The sequence below is a fragment of the Diabrotica undecimpunctata genome, chromosome 3 (genome assembly GCF_040954645.1).
Source record: "Diabrotica undecimpunctata isolate CICGRU chromosome 3, icDiaUnde3, whole genome shotgun sequence".
NCBI classification, from domain to species: domain Eukaryota; kingdom Metazoa; phylum Arthropoda; class Insecta; order Coleoptera; family Chrysomelidae; genus Diabrotica; species Diabrotica undecimpunctata.
In genome coordinates, this window is record NC_092805.1 from 153,021,360 (window position 1) to 153,041,521 (window position 20,162).

Here is a 20,162-nt window from a genome sequence, read left to right on the forward strand (position 1 = left end):
TTTTGCCTCTACCTCTCTTTTCCTTAACTTCCTACAGCTTTATCCTTTATCCCACATAGTTCTTATTTCTACGTCTGTCTTGACCAAACCATTACAGTCTTTCCTTTTAAACCTTTTTTCAGACTATAGTCACCCCAACCGGCTCTTTTCATAATCACGTCGTTCCTGATCTTGTCCCTTCCTGTCTTACCCAACATCCACCATAACATTATCATTATATTTACCTCCATCTTCTTTTAGTAAACCCTGACGGATATAGAAGGTAGCAATATTTCAATATAAATCAGAAAAGAGAATATATTTAATTAACTTAAATGTTAACTAGTAAAGTATTGATACAGCCAACTAAATTCAAACAAAATTTTGTTTCTTAAGGATCTATGTTTTTTTTGAAGTTAGGAAGCGATTTGGACAATCTTGATATATACAATTTTTATATGGATAAACTTCCTGGAAATTATGTCGCTTCGACATACTTGTCCTGTGAGGATTTATAAAATTTTTGGAACAGGGTTATCCAAGTCTTCCAGTTTTAGAAAAGTGTCAACATAATCTATTTTTACCAATTTGGAAGAACGTACGTGCCTGTGACTTAAGTTTTGCTTGAATAAGGTCTACTGTCTAATTTACCCAGTATATAAAACACTCTGGCAAGTCTCTCACGTATAAAAAAAAGTTACGGACCTAGTAATTCTTTTGCGATTAATAATCTTAATTGCTCTCTGTTTCCCCACATTCCATCTTTCAGACCACTTTCTCTTATCTCTTGAATTTACAAACAAATTTTGTTTAAAAATAAAAATAAAATAGTCGGTTTATATATATCTCTGCGGCTTATGCATAGTCTGGTTTTAAATGTAATAAAAATCTACATAGGTTTTTATTACGAAACTACGTCATTTAACTTTGGATGAAGTAAATAGTCTGTAGGCCTTCTTCTAGGTGACATAGAGGAAACTAATGTAGCTGGGTGCATGGAAGTCTCCCAACGTATTATAAGTCGATTGTGGCGGTGAGTTTGTGACACTAAAAGACAGCTTAACACCGATTTTTAGTGTTAAATGCTTGAAGAAAACCAAAAATTAAAAGCTGAATTGGAAAGCGATTTGCAGTGGGCGCACCTGGTAACCATAGGTCGTTATACTGTAAGAAATCGTCTCCATGAAGCCAATATCCACAGTTAAAAGCCATTAAGATGTTCACCTATCTCCAGAGGCAATCGCGCTGCAAGATTAGAGTGATGTTAAGAATATTAAAACTGGGATGTGAATAATTGGGCTACAGTTTTATTCTCCAATGAATCTAGATTTGGATTTCACCCTGATTCTCGTGAAGTAATAGTGTGGAGGCGATCTGAAAATTTAGAATGCTTAAGACGTGTCCAGAAAGTCAATACATACAGAGGTGGTAGAATAATGGTATGGGTGGAATAATAATCGGTGGCAGAATAGACCTCGTTTTTGCAGACCGCTTCTTTAGAGCTCAACAGTACCTCGACACTATTATTCAACCCATTATTTGTCAGTTTGCTGGTCCTGTTTATTAAAACTTCCACGTCATGCATGATAATGCTCGTCCACATGTAACAGACTGGCTTGCCAACGAAGGTATTGATAATATGTTGCCTTGGCCAGCACAATCTCTTGACCTGAATAACATCGAGCATGTATGGGACATATTTTAATGATGTACTACTCCACATATGGGTAACATAACGAGCTGTTTCGTTTTCGAGAGCGTCTGATAGAAAAATGGGCAAATGTACCTCAACAGTATATTAACAATCTCATTTTGTCTATGAATGACAGATGTAGAACCGCAATAAACTAAGGCGGACGACATACTTTGTATTAATTTTGTTTTTTTTATGACGACCATATTTTGTGATGACCTTATTTTTTTTTAATTGTACTTAAAGGCATTCTCATTATGTTTGTCATTTCAACAAATTTTGTTGTAAATTAAATTCTACTGATCACTACAAATCGATTATTATTTATAAAACAATTAAAGAAGAAATTACGTCTCTTTTCAAAAATTTCCCTAGACTTTTTCGATGTGTGTAGTTAGAGAAACCGTCTATTCGTCCTTTTTTATAAACATGAACTATCTTAGAAATCTTTTCTGGAAACTTTCAGCTACACACAGAGCAGTTTATTTAATCAGTTACAATCGGAACAATTTCATCACAGAATTTCTTTCGTCTAATCTCGTATAATTTATGTTTTTATATATAATATAATAACGGATTGATTACGGCTGTCGCCGCTTCTCCACCCCCAATTTCCATCTTTTTCTGTCATATGCAGTTGCCTCTTGTAAGCCTCTTGCCGCCATTGCTTCAATATCGTTGCGCCAACTTCTCCGTGGTCGTCCTCTCTTTCTTCTTTCAGGAGGAATCCATTCCAGTACTCTACTAGGCCATCTGTACTCTGGCATTTTTTTAACATGTCCGAATCAGATTAATTGTTTTCTTGTCATCATTGATATTTCGCTACATTTTCATTTCGTTTCTTATTTGTTAATTTCTAACTCTCTCCAGTTTCTATCTACCGCAGCTTCGTCTCAGATAATCTATTTCTGTCGTCATAAGTTTGTTTCTATTAGCTTTGGTGACGTCCCATACTTCCAAACCGTAAAGTGTAATACTTTGGACCATACTACCGTAAATGTGTTTTTTGTTTTCTCGACGAATTGTTTTTTGCCAGAGAAGAGAGTTTAAGGCACGGATCACTGCTCTGCCCTTGTTTATTCTTTCCCTGACTTTATCTGCGCTATTTCCCTTCTTGATTAAAATGACCCCCAAATATTTGCAGGATTGATCGCCTTTGATTTTGTCGTCTTCCAAGACTAGGTCACATATTTCATCTGTTCCCAGTGAGAGATATTCACATTTTGTCATATTCATGTTTAGACCTGCCACCCCATATTCTTCTTGCAGTTTTCTTACCATATAGCTAAGATCGTAGCTGTCTTCGGCAATTACTACCTGGTCATCCACAAAGAAAAGTGTATATAACGTGTTTTCTTCCACCGTTATTCCCATGTTTCTACATTTTTTTAGTCATTTCACTAAGGATCTGTCCAAATAGATTTTAAATAAGGTGGGTGACAGACAGCAGCCTTGTCTTAGTCCTTTGTTGTTTGAAAAGGAGAGGTGATTTCTTGTCCCATTTTAATTTTTGCAAAGTTTTGTTCGTAGTATTTTTGAGTGGCGTTAATAAGAATTGAGTTTATTTTCAAGTTAACCATTTCTATCCATAATTGGTAGATCGGTACACTGTCATATGCTCCAAATTATGTTTAAATTGTTCTGAAAGGACGTTTTATTTACTTTTATCTAATTTTTTGTAAACATTGTCAAATTGTTTTTTTTTATTTATCAACCACTCAGGGTTATTATTGTTTTATTGTAAGATTATATTTGATAAAAAAATTTGTTCGTTACATTCTATTTAAATTTTATATTACTCTTCATAATGTTAAATTCTTCTCTACTAATTAGATTTGAGCTTTTTCGTATCCAATTTTCATGCCTACTAGAGGTTTTCCATCTTCTGCTTCAACTCTGGAGAAATAGTCAACAGTAGTGAAATTGATTATTACGACCTATTTCCTAACAATTACCATATTTGGCGATGTTAAAGCTCCTATCACCAGAATTTGTTTTACTGCTATTTCCTGTTTTTTATAAATTTTTTATAAATAAATTTTTAAATTTAAATATTTATAGTTTCATAGTAAAGTACGACTAAAAATACATTAAAAATGCTATAATGTTATATATAAAAAGTTTGAAAATCTAAGAAATCGAAGACTTAGCCTAACTTTCAGTCTTCATATTTTTTTAAATAGTCCATATTTCTTTTAACAGCTGCACACAAATAGAAAGTTTAAACTTATTTTGACAATTAATTGGCGTAATTGACAATTTCAGGCGTAGTGTCAATTCGTACTAGCCCGCCGTGTGCCTGTTGATTCTGCAAGGTCCAAAAGCTACTGGTTAACTCAACAAAAAAGAAAATTTATTCCATTTTTTTTTCAATAGTAAATTGTCAAAACTGGTCCAAACTTTCTATTTATTTGCAGCTACTAGACAAATATGCACCATATAAAAAGATAAAATAGTTTTCAACTTTTCACCCTTCCACGTATACACAAAGGTTTCCAGCTGCCGGACTAGTGGACTTAACTTCGAATTGCTTTTCTTAACTAACAAAAATATACATTGTGATGAGTTGGACTATATTTAAATAAATGGTAACCACAATTAATTTTTGTTTGTTTTATAGTAACTAAATCTTTCAATACTTTTCAGTCATGTGTACCAAGTACAGAATACTTAATAACTGTTTAAATCAACATCGATTGGTGTAGCCACGTATTTAATACGACTTTTAAAAAATGGTCGTTTATGATAATTTATTATTAAAGATTTGACGTGTAAACTATTTCAATCTGGAGAGGTATGATTACTAGCAAAATGTATATAAAAATAAATATAGAGTCGTGGGAGACGACGGTCAAATCTAAGTAATAATTACCGCCCAAAATGTTAACAAAAATCTATATAGTTACTTTGTCTATGTCAGATTTTGAATATATACGTGTAAAATATAACAGTACACGTCAACTTCTTCGACACTAGCATAAAAAATAGGTTTCTGAAATACTCGTCGATGAACCTGTATTACAATGTTTTGTAATTATCATGACTTGATGTTAGTTTTTAACTTTACCATTAATATTTATTAATATTTCTTTTTTCACATCATAATCATTCAAAAGGACTGATAAACTAAAGTTTTACCTAATTAAGTTCTAAAGGATAAGAAAGAAAAGGAAGCATATAATAAGTAGGAACGAAATATCCAAGACTACTGAGTAAGGCCGAACTGCAGGCTACTGACAGAAATGCAAGTTGCATGTAAAGGTTAGCACTGAATATATTAAATAAATAACCCCAGACCGGATTAAAAAAAATTCAAACTTCTCTAACATAACTAATATCTGCATGAATAATCCTTGACTTGTTAGTCAATACCTACGGATGAAAAAACTTAGTGAAAACTTCACAGGTGGAAAAACTCTAGAACAAGTTCAAAAATCTACTTCCAATTCCACGATCTTCATTATCATTCATCATTCTGGCTTTTCAACCCTACGTTGGTCCTAGACTCGTCAAGAATTTCTCTCCAGTCATCCCTATCCATCGTCTTTCTCGGCCAAGCACGTATTTCCCTATTTCTCATGTCCTCATCGATGTTATCAAGGAACATTGTCTTAGGTCTTCCTCTTCTTCTCTGACCAACGGGTCTATTAATGAGCTTTTTTTAGCTGGGTCATTTTGTTTCATCCGCATTACATGCTTATCTACCTCAGACGTCGTATCTTAATATGTTTTTTCACACTCCATTGTCATTCACTGCTTTATAAATTCGACTTTCTTTCGAAACATCCTAACATGTTTTTATTATTTTTTGTCCAGGTCTCTGAACCATATGTTAGGGCGTATTATGGTTTTGTAGAGTTTTATTTTTATAAGAAGATTTAAGAGAAGATTGAGCCCAAAATAGCATCTGTTGGCCGTGTAAATTCTGTGGTTTATCTCTGCGGTAGTATTACTTTCAGTTTTAAGGAGCGCTCCCATACAAATTCGTTCACTGCTTCGATGACTTAGTTTTCTATAACAAGTTGTCGTAGGATTTGTGGTTGCGTGCTTATTTTCATATACTTCGTTTAGTTTGTGTTTACCATTAAATGGTAATTTTAATTAAATTAAAAATTTAAATAAAATTTAAAAATAAAACTTTTAAATCACTAGCAACACTGCGAAAATCGGTTTCTGATGCATCATTGCTGATAGTGTTAGGCTCACTAGTATCTGCTTGTTCATTCCTTTCGATGCCTGTATGAGATGGTATCCATAGAAGGTTGATTCTTCTGGAGTTTTCTTGTGCTTTTGTTTTTTTATTCTTTTAGCTTTAAGTATTAGTATGGATTTGATTACTTTAAACAAACTATATAGTTTGGCAGTATAAACGCATAAACGGAAGTTTATATTTAAAATTGTCATATGTAGAATATATATATCTGTATATTTTATATTAATTCAGTCATTGTGTTGCTGGTCTAGGATTGAATTACATTTGGTTTTAAAAGTAATGGAATTAGTTTTATGTTTATTGTATTTACTTAAGTATGTACGCGAATGTACGCATGTAGTGGCTTTGGTATGTTGGGTAGTCCAAGATACACAGTGATTGGAATTAATTTAGAATAGTATCGGGAACCAAATATTTAGACTAGAAGAATATAGATTCGTTAGATTCTCTCGTACTAAGGTTTGGGGGCTCAGGGCTTATTATCGTTATTAATAATATACTTGTTAAAAGTATTTTCGAAGGTAGGTTTATTTATGTTTAAAGCTATATATTGATGTAGCTTGTGCTAGAGCTAGTATATTCTTCGTTAGTGTAGAGATGGTTCGCCTGCTTCACTCAATATGATTTCAGTGGGAGTGATCCAGAAGACTGTAAGTGCAATACTAGCATAATTTATACTGTCAAGTGTGTTTACTAGCGTTTTTAAAGCAAATGCGTACGATATTGATTTATATTCTAATTTACATATAGTTAATGTTTTATAAATGCTCGATAGAGTTTCATCATCTAGAATTTAGGTAGAGTTTGCCAAGGTTTTCACTAGATTCAGTCTTTTGTGACATATGTTAAAGCTGTTTGATTTATATTATGTTCCTGCTACTTTAGTTGCTAAACAAACCACATCCACAGGAACTTTGCGATTGGTTTAAATGAGGGAGTGATGTATAATTTTAAGGTGGCAGGCATTAACGAAATTTTTCTAAAGAAAAATATTCCTGATGTTTTAGCTACCGCAAATTTGAATCCGGTATTCAAAGGCCCTTGGTCTAATTAGTTCAGAAAAAAACTAAGTATTTACTAATAATGTGGTGTCGTTTCCTTTTATAAACACAACAAGGTTATCTGCAAAAATTTAAGCTTTTAGAAGTGTAGTAATATTGTTTTTAATATTGTTTATTACCACTAAAAATAATGTGTCGCTTAGGACTGAAGCTTGTCCAGTTGGACTTTCTTTCCTTTTCTTTTTTCCTCAAGAAAATATTAATACGATACACTAATTCTTCCAGAAAATATTGAAGATCTCCAAATTCTACTTGAATGCACCTAATGCAGAGCTTCAATTAAATAATATCCAAGTTGAAAATGTTCACAAAATTACATATTTGAGAACTGTCATAACGGTCCAACTAGATGCAGACATCGAAATAAAACTCTAAATAGCAATGTTTAGAACTAAGTTTAGAACTAAAACAAAGAATGGTTATGTGCTATATTTGGTTTGTACTTTTATATGATACAGAAGTGTGGACACTAGAAGTTTCAAGCATGAACAGAAGCTTTGGAAAGAAGCTTTGAAAAGGTGGACTTGTAGACGGATACTGAAAATACCTTAGATAGTAGGAAGAACTAATGAGGAAGTAATATGGAAAGTCAATAGAGATAGATAATTCCTTAAGACTGTTAAACACGGTAAAATTTTCTGGGACATATAGTGAGAAAAAACTGATATAGCATACTACAACTGATTCTTAAAAGCAAAATAGAATACCGTAAAGGTATAGAAATGAATGACAATGGACTGTGGAGAAGACGATAGAACTTCTAACTTTATAGAATATACCAGAAACCAGATAGATAAGACCTCTTGTACCTTATTTTGTGGTACCTAATGAAAGTGAATGTGCAAAAAAATCTCATGGGAATAATTTTCCGAACGTACCTGAGGTTTTCGCCTTGTCTAAAAGTAATTTTCTTAAGAAAACTAAAGATAGTTTATACAATTAAATTTGCAGCGAGTGGTTAAAAAAAGAAGATATTAAAAAGTACATTACTATTGTCCTTGCAAGCCTTCAGTCGATGAAGAAAAAAAGTCAATCAATATAATTTTCTAACGATCATTAGGTTCGGTATAATTGAAAAGTAATTTTAATTTCATTGATATTGCTATATTTGTATCATAGCGATCGTATTGTCCTTGAAGGTATTACTTTCTATGTTTTTAGTCCGTGTAATTTACTTATTATTAAAAATAATAATATAGGAAATAAACGTTTTTAAGAAATTTATTACACTATTGTAAAATTATTAGATGTACTGTAATATTATGTATAATTTGTTCTCAACATTTTATTTAGTCGAGCCGCAAATAAAATTCTTAAAGAATGGAAGCTCATAAAAAAACAAATTGGTAAGTATTACATCGAGAACTAGCACACTTGGGCTTGGTTATATATTTTTTAAACATTTAAACAAATTTCTAAAATTTGGTTAGTATTAGACATCCTTAAATTGCCTCTAAATACAAGTACTGTGTTTTCTCTACTTTAATTTCAAACCAAGAATTTTCGAATTCCTAATTTCAGTTACGGGCCATATATTTGAAGTCAGCTCTTCTTCTTCTTAAAGTGCCTATCCGTTCCGGATGTTGAAGTCAGCTAAGCTTTTTTAATATCAGCTAAGGGGATGTGAATTTATTTGACTATTGTTTTTAATTCCAGAATTCACCAAATAAATTGTCTATACAAGATTGGCCTGCTCCAAAATCACTCTTTTTTTATTCTTCCATCAATTGAGGGTTTTTATCTCTTTATCCGCTGATACTAGCAATATTTTAATTTCTCCAATGTCGGGTCGTGGTTCTGCTTTATATGTCATTATTGGTCTATTAACTTTTTCGAAAAATTCTGCCTTTTACCTATTTCCTGATATTTCTGTTCTTCCATATTGTTTTATTCAGGCATCCTGCGATTCTGTTTGCTCTATTTGCTTAAATTTTTAAACTCTATCATTTATAGCCATGAATTTTGTCTTTTTTGGTGAAATTATCATGTTAAATTTTCTGCAGGTTGGACTAAATTGGATACGTTGTAAATACGCAAATACGTTGTAAATCATCTTTACTTTAAACGATAAGTATTGCATCGTCTGAGCAGATTATTTAAGTTATTTTTCCATCATTTGGTATCTTTTGTTGTTCTGGTATATATTTGTATGTAAATGTTCATTATGCTTGTCAATATTCAGCACTGGTTGGCATAATTTTGTCTAGTGAAATTATAATTTCTTGATCTTTTGGATTTACATGATTACCTAGAGCCTTATCTATTTATCATATAAGCTATTTTTACCTTGTTTAAAGCCACTGAGTAATAATATTCAGTCTTTTGTTAATATTAAACCCGAATTCAAACCCGAATCTTCTTTCTTATCCTGTACTTGTTACTTATTTTTTAGTTATATCAATATAGACATAAGAAGCTGTTTTGATGCCTCATCACTTAAAATGCTTTTTGTACACTTGATTTGGACCAGTAAATCAAGTGATGAAAAGTAAAAGGGGGTGCGAGACGGTGTAAAGGTTATTTTACATCTTAAATGGAACTGGGTCGGTGATGTTGGTAGAAAAGAAAGAGAATGTAATGACGTCCGAGACATTTACAATCAGGCCACCCAAATGATGATGTAGGCTTACGTTCGGCAGTGAAAATTTAGCCACAATGACTTTTTTAAAAGACAAACAAAACAGTTAATATACCTAAAGTAAAATACCTAAGTGTGTATAAATATCTAAAAAAACTAGCTTAGAGTTTTGGTTTAGTGCATTTTAATAATAATAGGATTCCAGCTACTTAACTAGAGCAGGGAAACAACGTTCTCTAGCTGAGTCATTTTTATTTTAAGATGGCTTCAAATAAATCAATAGTGTCTAGGTCACGACCATAAGTTAAATCGTGATTAATTACAAACATAATTAATAATTATGTGATTTATATTATTTTTTAAATAATATTAACAATGTATTATCTACATTTATGTTTTAACCAGTTGTGTAATTTATTTTTTACCTCCTTACAGACATTAGCTACCACCAGAGTATTAGATATACAGTCACATTCATAGATATTTTTATTCACTATAACTATATTAAGTAAATGCAAGTTTTTTTTTCTATGGAAAAAAAAAACGTATTTTTTTCTCTAAAAAAAAAACTTTTACCGTTTAGAGATATAAATGGAAGATTTAAGATTTGTAAGGACATCTACTATGAATCGGTTAGTATATAGGTGATTAAAGAAATATAGCCTTTGACATGTAATGTACCGTTTACATGACACAACCAACACCAGGTTATTTTGTAGCATGAGTATAAATTTATCAAAAAGGGTTTAAGTTTTTTTTCGTAATACTCTTCTTCTTCTTGATGTGCCTATTCGTTACGAATGTTGGCGCTCATCATGGCAATCTTTATTTTATCTGCAACAGAGCGAAAAAGCTGTACAGATGTTGTATTGAACCAGATTCTGAGGTTCTTCAACCAAGATATTCTTCTTCTTCCTGGACCTCGTTTTTCAAATATTTTTCCTTGCAGGATGGCTTGAAGAAGAGCATATCTGGATTCATTTTGCAAAATATGTACGAAGAATTGTAACTTTCGAGATTTGATGGTGGTTAGTACCTTTCGGTTCCTATTAATTCTTCTGAGGACCTCCTCATTTGTGACTCGGTTAGTCCACGGGATCTTAAGTATTCTCCGATATAGCCACATCTCAAATGCTTCCAGTTTTCTGCACATATCTTCTTCGAGGTCCACCATTCAACACCATAAAAAAGACAGAGAAGACGTACCGTCGAAGTATTCTTTCTTTTATATTAAGAGAGGGGTTGAGAAGAAGACTCTTGGAGAAGGCCCCCCATCCGATTGAAGGTGGATCTAGCTTTTCCGATACGTGCTCTAATCTCCTGATTGTTGGTCCATTCTTCATTTATTATGGTGCCGAGGTAGTTGTAGTGCCTCTTTCTACAGAGGATTGGTTGACGTTGAGTTTATCTTCGGTTATCCTTTTCTTGCTGATTATCAAGATTTTCATACTACCGTACTACTAATAGTGTGTAAAAACTTGAATAAATGAAGGAATTTCTATAATAAACTCATATAGAGCTAGAGAAGCAGAAAATTTTTTAAATAAAATGAAATATGTCATTATAATTCTTGATTGCATAGAGGTAGTCATAAAATAGAGAATATAGAGCAAATGCACCAGAATGAAATCCATAATTATTTAGAAAGTCAAGGGCGCTTAATCAAAACGTTTTACTAAGATCGATGCTATTTATCACATCAAGGGGAAATTCAGGAACATTATTGTTTAAATATAAAATATTAATCGCTATTGAATAAGTACATAGATATAAATAATATACGTACCCCAATTCACGTATGAGCTTCAGTTCTGGGTTCGTTATGTCCCTGTTGGAAAATAATTCCGGGCAGGCGGTCCTCATTGTGAAATACATATCTAATTTACTTTTGCATTTTTCTAATGAAAACTTGCAACCACGTAAAAACGTCAATAAACGGTTCTCATCTAAAAGACAATAAAATAAATTATTACTAACAAAGCTTTAACGAATAACAACATTACAGTAAAATAGTATTGAAAATATTTCTTCTGTATTGGGCCCACGTAAAGAGTGTTGTGGTAGTCATGATGTCGTCTATTCCATAGATCTCTATTTGTTGTCATTACTTTTAATTTGTTCATTGGTCTTGTACAGATTTCGTTGATTTGGTTAATTCATCTGGTTGCGAACCTTCCTGATATTCTTGTATCGTTCCTTGAATTATAAATTTCTCCATATTTTCTTTTTTTTGATCTCTTTAGTTCTTGTCTTTAGTTCTCTTGAAATCAAATTATTAGTTTTATGGTATGGTATTTTACGAACATTCTTCTCCAATAGAGCATTTTCGTGGCGTCTGTCTTTCTCTTTTCCGATTCTCTTAGTATCAAAGTTTAGCATTCGTATGTTAGTATTAGGAATACTAAACAATTAAAAATTGTTTATTATTCTAAGCAAATAATTAAAAAAGTTAAAACAAGAATTAAAGATTATACTACAGAATGAAACGTAAGCGTAAATTTAAGATGAGTGACTGACTATATAGCAGATTTCTCATCTTGGTAAATGCTGATCTCATTTGTTATATTTGGATGTAGATCTAACCGCACCGGTGTAGTTTCCAAGAAGCAGAGGTTCTGAATTGAGTAGGTTTAGTACTTCTTGAAAAACACATCCGGAGGGTAGTAGTTCTCAACCTCAACAGGGTGCGTCCCAATGGCTAATAGGGAACATCCTACAGATATTTGGGACAGGTGATAATAAGGCTAAGGATATCCCCAGGACACCACAATAGCTGAAAATCCAAAACAAACGGCTTAGTCCCAGGCACCCCTTAAGTGGAGAGAATGCCCCGCTAAGAATGCCCCGGTCAGTCAATAATGTCCAAAAAGTTAAAAGAATTGTTAAAAGAAGAAAGAAAGCATGTACCAAGCAGGCAAAGCAGTAAACAGTATTTAAGAAGTGACTCGACTGAACATACATATATTTTAGGATGCCAAATTCTGGAATAAAAATTAAAGATAAACACCATAATACGATATAACAAATAACAGAAATAGCCTAGCGATAATAATAGCAAAAGAAATAGCTAAAGCAGTAATAGGATTTGCGTCCATATCAGACAGAGTTGTGCTATTGAAAATTAAGTCTCTCTAATATAAACATCATTCAGATCCACGCACCGACATCAGAATCCACTGAAGAAGAAATGGCAGTTTTCTATCAGACTCCAGAAGACTCTCTAAAACTGATTAAAAAACATAAACTTACTATTATCATGGGCGATTTCAATGTCAAAATAGGACAAGGTACAGTCGTGAATGTCGTGGGGTCATATGGTCTTGGCATAAGAAACGAAAGAGGAGAAAGACTGATCCAATGTGCCAAGAGACGGATATAGTTGTAACGAATACTTTTAGATTTTTTGATACTATTTAGAATTTCTATCACCATAACAAAAACATATTCAGGCGCAGATGTCTTCTCAGATCATAGACTATTGGTTGCGAATATCAACATACGATTTAAAATTATTCATAAGAAAATGAGGCCCTAGATAGACATAAGACTTCTAAAAGAAAATGTCATTCAGAAAAAAAGTAAAAACAGAGATTAATCAGAATTTTGCGAAAATAGTTGAAGATACTACTAGAGGCATAGAAGAACAGTGGAACGAAATGAAGACATCTATTTCCACAATTTCACATGAATATCTAAAATAAAAAAAAAAGAAGCAAGAATGGATGACAGATAAATATTGCAGATCATGGAAGAACGAAGAAAATTAAAAGGTAGAAATGACAACGAATACAAAAAGTTTCATAAGACTATACTAAAGAAGATAAAAGGAGCAAAAGAAGAATGGCTGATGGAGAAATGTACGGAAATTGAAACACTACAACGCAAACATGACGATTTCTATATGCACAAAAAAATTAAAGAGATACAGAACACTAGAAAACAACGCAATACAGGCATAGTTGTAGACATTGAAGGCCAGATTTTGACTACCATTGAAGATAAATTAAAGGATGATTGATAACGTTGTAAAAGCATGTAACAAATGTGGCTTAAAACTAAATTGCAAGGAGACAAAAATTATAATAATTAGTTAGAACACCAACATAAACGCCCAAATTACAATAGGCGATACACCGTTAGAAAGAGTGTAAAAAATATGTTATTTGGGCTGCAATATTAAAGATACTTGAGATCACAGCTACGAAATAAAAACTTGTATTGAAAAAACTAGAAGCTCTTTTACCAGCCTTAGGAAGATTCTACAGAAGATGCCATAAGACGATTAGAGGCCTTTAAAATATGGTGCTACCGACGTATGTTGAGGGTCTCATATATATACCGTACAAGTAACATACCTTTTCTCCAGAGGCTAAAAAAAACATTATTAACATCGTAAAGAACAGAAAATTGGATTACTTTGAGAACATTGTGTATAATAAAAAATACCGACTACTACAGTTGATTTTACAAGGCAAGATTGAGGGTAAGAGAGACGATGGACGTAGATATATATCCTGGCTAGCCAATCTTAGAAAGTGGACTGGTCTAACGTCAACTGATCTATTTCAAGCTGCTGTAAATAGAATAAGATGGGCGAATGTGGTCGCCAACATCTCTAGAAGATACGCACATTTAGAAGAAGAAGATCTAACATCTGACTTAGTCTTTCCAGAGCAGGTTAAAGTCAGTCATATCTGTTAATTTTTTTTTCTTTTAAAAACGTTTTTTAAAACGTAATTGTCACAGCGATACTTGTTACTTTATAATCTCAATGGTAAGAGTAATTGATAATTATTGGTGCGTCTTCTTGTAGTGCCTATCCGTTTCGGATATTGGCGACCATCATGGCAACCTGTATTTTGCAAACTGCTGCTCTGAAAAGATTTGTGGTTGTTGTATTGAACCACGTACGTAGATTTTTCAGACAGGAAATTCTTCGCCTTCCTGGTCTCCGTGGTACCTTTGGACCAGTGCATTTACACAGAAACCGAAATATCAGAAAATCAGTGCGTATACAGGATGTTAAATTATTTATTAGCAATAAATATGTCTGTAGGAAATATAAATTAAATACTTACCCCAAGTATCTGGCAAATGCGGTTGCTTCTTTAACCATTCTTTGATATGCTCTAAATCTGATTCTCGTGTATTAACGTCCTCGTTGAGTTCGTGTCTGATATGGATTTGAAGTTCAGGACTCGGTTGAACAAGAGTCATTTTGATTTACTAAAACAAAAAAAATGGTCACTAAAAAGAAAACATTTACATTTATATATATATATATATATATATATACCCACATAATAATTTTCTTGGGTATATGTCAGGTTCTATCGGTCTGGAATTAAAACAATTCTATTTTTTAGTCACTTGCTCTGAGCACTTTAGTCAAGTGCTCTACAAATTTATTAAAACAAAGAGATAAGCAACATTACGATAAAATTACATAAATAGAGGTAGAACTATTCACAAAAAAAGACATGACAAACATTTGTTTGAAACTTTCACAATTAGACTGACAATTTTCAAAATAAGTTAATTTACATATAAAACAACAAAAAGTGTATAGTGGACTAGATGAGTTTCTTTAAATTTCTATATATAAAAAATACGGTAGCAGGTATATCGTAAATTAATATTGACTTAAATAAATGAATTGTAGAATATTGCTGTAGATGCTGCTTAGCTGATTCGTATTTGCTTTGTAATTTATTACATTTTTTGTTTTAGTAGGTAATATAACACATTTCCAGAAACAGCCTGTTTTTGTAATTAGTTGCTGTTTGTAGGATTTCAACATTGGTATACTCAAATTTGTGACCTGTATTGATGGGGTGTTCGACAACAACGCATGTGTTTTTACCTGTATGGCAGTCACTTTTGTGCTGGGTAATACGTTATCTTAACCATTGGCTTGTCTGTCCAATATAGCAACCTTCGAAGGCTAAACACGGTGTTTTATAGATTATATTGGTAGTATATAAATATACTTTTGTTACTAATACCGCTGTATCTACCAATTCTGATGTTATTGTACGATTTCAAGAGGACTGTAATCTTATTTGTTAGATTATTAACGAAGGGTAATCTTTTCTATGTAAAGTTTTGTGGAGTATATTTATCCAATGGTCCATCATAATAGTGTGAGTTGTAAATTAATTGTTTAAGGAGTGCCTTTGGATAACCGTTGATAATAAATATCTCAAGTAATTTGCTCTAACTATTATTTAGAAACTGGTCGTCGCATATATTGAGTATTCTAGTTGTCATAGCAAGAACTGTATTATATTTCTGGTTGTTTGGGTGGCTAGAAAAAGAGTTTAGAAATCTGCCTGATGCAGTAGGTTTTTGGTACCAGTCTAGTATTATATGATTATCTTTCGTGCAGATTACTTTAGTGCCCAAGAACGGTACACTATTGTTAGTTTCTCTTTCAACAGTAAATTGAATTTTGTTATTAAAAGAGGTAAACGTGTTTAAGATGGTGTCGACCTGATCGTTATATTGTTTAGGCTGCGAGGTTGCTATATTGGACAGACAAGCCAATGGTTAAAATAACGTATTACCCAGCACAAAAGTGACTACCATAAAGGTAAAAACATATGCGCTGTTGTCGAACACTCCATCAATACAGGTCACAAATTTGACTATACCGATGTTGAAATCCTACAAATAGCAACTAATTATAAAAACAGGCGATTTCTGGAAATGCGTTATATTACTAAAACAAAAAATTTAATAAATTACAAAGCAGATACGAGCCAGCTAAGCAGCATCTACAGCAATATTCTACAATTCATTTAAGTCAATATTAATTTACGATATACCTGCTACCTTATTTTTTATATATAGAAATTTAAAGAAACTCATCCAGTCTACTATACACTTTTTGTTGTTTTATGTGTATAATAACTTATTTTGAAAATAATTGTCAGTCTAATTGTGACAGTGTCAAACAAATGTTTGTTATGTCTTTTTTTGTGTATAGTTCTACCTCTGTAAGTAAATATTTATGTAATTTTATCGTAATGTTGCTTATCTCTTTGTTTTATTAAATTTGTAGAGCACTTCTGATGAAGCCAACAATCAGTTGGCGAAATATTAAGTGACTAGAAAATAGAATTGTTTTAATTCCAGACCGATAGAACCTGACATATACCCAAGAAAATTATTTTAAATAATATACAGTCGTTACTAAACAAAAATTTTTATTCTAGAAGTAAATTTATGTTCTTATACTTGTAATGATTTTTAACGTTACTTGTCTATTAATAGACACTTAAATAAATGAAAGTTTAATAATTTAAGAGTTAAACAATAGCGTAAACAGTAAACTATTTAACATCGAAGGTCAATTAGTAGTATAATAAAAATATATTTTAATGATAACTTACTTTCTAACTATTTCAAAATTTAATAGATTTAAGGATAAGCATTGTGCTACTTTATTTCTTTGTTACACGCAATATTACCAAAACAAAAAGGAAAACTTAAATGTCATAGGTTAGCACAGAAACATATAGATTTGTAAATATTCTAATGATTATCTCCGACAATTTGTAACACTTCGATAAGATTGTAGTAATGCAATACTAATATATCTATCTAATTAGCCTTCTTCGGTCCATCTTTGGACATAGGCCTCCCCAATCCTTTTCCATTCTTCTCTGTCTGTCGCTACAGTCATCCACCTAGAGCCCACGTGCTTCTTGATATCATCTGCCTATCTCATTTGGGGCCTTTCTCTGCTTCGTTTATATTCCCGCGGTCTCCAACTTATAAGAATTTTGTTCCATCGGTCTTCTTTTTGTCTTATATTGTGTCCTGCAAATCTCCATTTCAATTTTGCAACCTCTTGTCTAACATCACTCACTTTTGTTTTCTCTCTTATGCACTCGTTTCTCTTTTTATCCATTAATCTTATGTGCAACATTTGTCTTTTCATTGCTCTTTGGGTTTTTATGATTTTGTCCATGTTTGCTTTTGTAAATGTCGACGTTTGGGAACCATAAGTGAGAACAGGGAGTACGCATTGATTGTATACTTTGGTCTTAAGATGCTGTGGATATCTTTTGTTTTTAAGAATAATGCAATAATAAACCGTAGTTAAAAACATAGTAAAATCTTTATTGCAGTAGTTTCATAGCAATGTAGTATATTGTAACCGTTACTCTATTCCTATTATACACTAATATTATTCCAGACTTTGTAAAAGATATGATGGGCACTTTCGCTGACGATGAAACTATCCTATCAGTTGGAAAAGATCATGAAGAAGCTGCAAGAAAACTGTAGATCTCTGTGAATAAAATCAATTATATGACAAAAAAATTAAGCATTAAAATTAATGTTAAAAAATCAGTGCATGTCAAATTCACCCATAAAATAGAGAGATATTAACCTATGAGAATAGATAAAATTCAGGTTTCTGTTGCAAATTTTGCAAAATACCTGGGGTTACATTTGCGTTGGAATGTTCACGTCAAAACCAAGAGAGAAGAAATCAACATAAAATTTAGGAAGATGAACTGGATGACATGGAAGACATTCTAAACTATCCATGTAGTTGGGAATATACAAACAAATGTAAAGGTCAGTATAGATATGCCGCGTAGCTCTAGGGATCCGGCAGTAAAAATAACATTGAACTAATACAGACGTTTTAAAATACGGTACTAAAGACCAGTGATGATGACAAATGGTACGTAATATATAGCTGCCTCCACCGAAATCTGAATATGGAGACAGGTAGAACTAATAGTTGCCAAATGTGCCGGCAAACACGAACAACGTCTACTTCAGCATGTGAATATCAAGGTCATCCAAATCCTCGACAACACATATACAAAAGGGAGTCTTAAAAGGATCCTTTGAGTTACTAAAGTGAAAATAGTATAACAATAGAGAATTTTTCGAGCTTAATATACCTATGTTAAGTGTAAATATTACTGTAGGAAAGCTAGTGCCTAGTAGCAATCTAGTAACAACATTACTGAATGAAACTATAGTTCTTGTAATGACAACTGTTACCATTTGGGTTTTTTTCTTCCTATTCCTATCGGCCCTTATCTCGTACAAAGAGAGACATGTTGTTCCAAACATGAATATATCATTCGTGTAACAGTGCTTGTATTGGCTTTACCAGTTATCAATAAGTCAAGAAATCTATTTATCACAAAAACATTATGCCGCAAAGACGTTTAGAACTAGTGCAGCTCGAGCAATTAGTTCGCTGGATCCAACAAGGCATAACTCAACAAGAGGTTGCTATGAGGCTAAATGTGTCGCAAAGTGTGATAAGTCGTGCATGAAATCGGTATGTAGCAACTCGATCTGCAACATATAGGCATGGAGGAGGAAGAGAACGATCTACAACTCATCGGCAAGACCGTTTTGTAGTTCTGACGGTAAGAAGAAACCCAACATTCACGGCTTCCAGAATTAACAGTATCTTCAGGCATGCTACTGGACGAGCGATTTTCAGTCAAACTGTCAGAAGACGGTTACATGCATCCAATTTAAGGCTAGACGGCGCGCTACCTATCCACGACTAACTAGGGAGCAGCGTGCATGCAGATATCGCTGGCAATGACTATCAGTGAAATTTCGAAAATTGGAGGAATTGTCTCTAAACTGACGAGCCCAGATTTCGTTTGTATACGAATGATGGCTGAATATTGGTGTGAAGGAAAAGAGGACAGCGTTACAATGAAAAGCTGAAACGTTACAATGAAAATTTTACAACCACTCTTTTTTGAGGTGGATCCGTTTGCTTTTGGGGAAGCATATGTTTTGACGGTCGCACGGATATAGTCGTCTTAATTAATGAGACAATGACTGCTACACGTTATCGAGACAGTCATAGTACCAACAGTTGTTCCATTTTTTGGTGCAATTGGCGAACAATTTGTTCTGATTGATGATAATGCTCGCTCTCACCGTGCGAGAATTGTCAACGAGTGTATAGAAGCTCATGGAATTACAAGAATGGAGTGGCCACCGTGTTCACCTGATATGAATTGCATTGAACATGTTTGGGCCGAAATGTCTAGGGAACAAAATAGGCTCCTTCAACCGCCCCAAACCTTAGATCAGTTGGCCAATACATTACGCGCAATTTGGAAACGTATACCGCAGAACTTCCAAATAGAGTTAGAGCACTAAGGCGACACAAAGGTGGATCCACACACTATTAATTTTTCTTTTCGGGATATTAGACATTGAGCAGGAATAGAAATTTTAGGTTGTTAATTTTACAATTTTTGTTTATTTATTTTTTTTTGTAAAGAATTTCTTTCTTTCGGTTTATCTGTATGACAATACGAAGTAAAAATAAATCTTTATTTATATCACTCCATTTTTCTATTTGACCTTATAAACAAAAAATAAAATACACATTTTCATAATATCCACTTCAATTGTTGATAAATGTAATAGAACTGCTCATTGGTCTTCTTGATCATATTACACTACAAAGTATCCTCAACTTACATCCAAATAAAAAGAGTAGAACTCTCTGTTTGACAAAATATAGTCTATTATAGACTTGTTCTTTGGGAGGAAAAAAGTTATAATTACTAAGTAATTCTAGCATACTGGAAATGACGGAGATGACATTACTGAGAATATTTACGCTAA

At 32.8% G+C, this 20,162-nt stretch overlaps 1 protein-coding gene across 3 annotated transcripts in view; it reads right to left on the bottom strand.

The window, feature by feature from the left end:
* Window positions 1-20,162, bottom strand: part of LOC140437603 (alpha-tocopherol transfer protein-like) — a 62,124-nt gene that overhangs the window by 8,937 nt on the left and 33,025 nt on the right. For 2 of the 3 annotated variants that reach the window (XM_072527211.1, XM_072527212.1), the window contains exons 2-3: window positions 14,603-14,750; window positions 11,311-11,470 (exon numbers count right to left, since the gene is read on the bottom strand). In XM_072527211.1, coding sequence (XP_072383312.1) covers window positions 11,311-11,470; window positions 14,603-14,741 — 299 coding nt within the window. In that variant the 5' untranslated portion in view covers window positions 14,742-14,750. Of the gene's footprint in view, window positions 1-11,310; window positions 11,471-14,602; window positions 14,751-14,824; window positions 14,873-20,162 lie in introns of those variants that run through there. The other variant, XM_072527213.1, reaches the window with a different exon arrangement.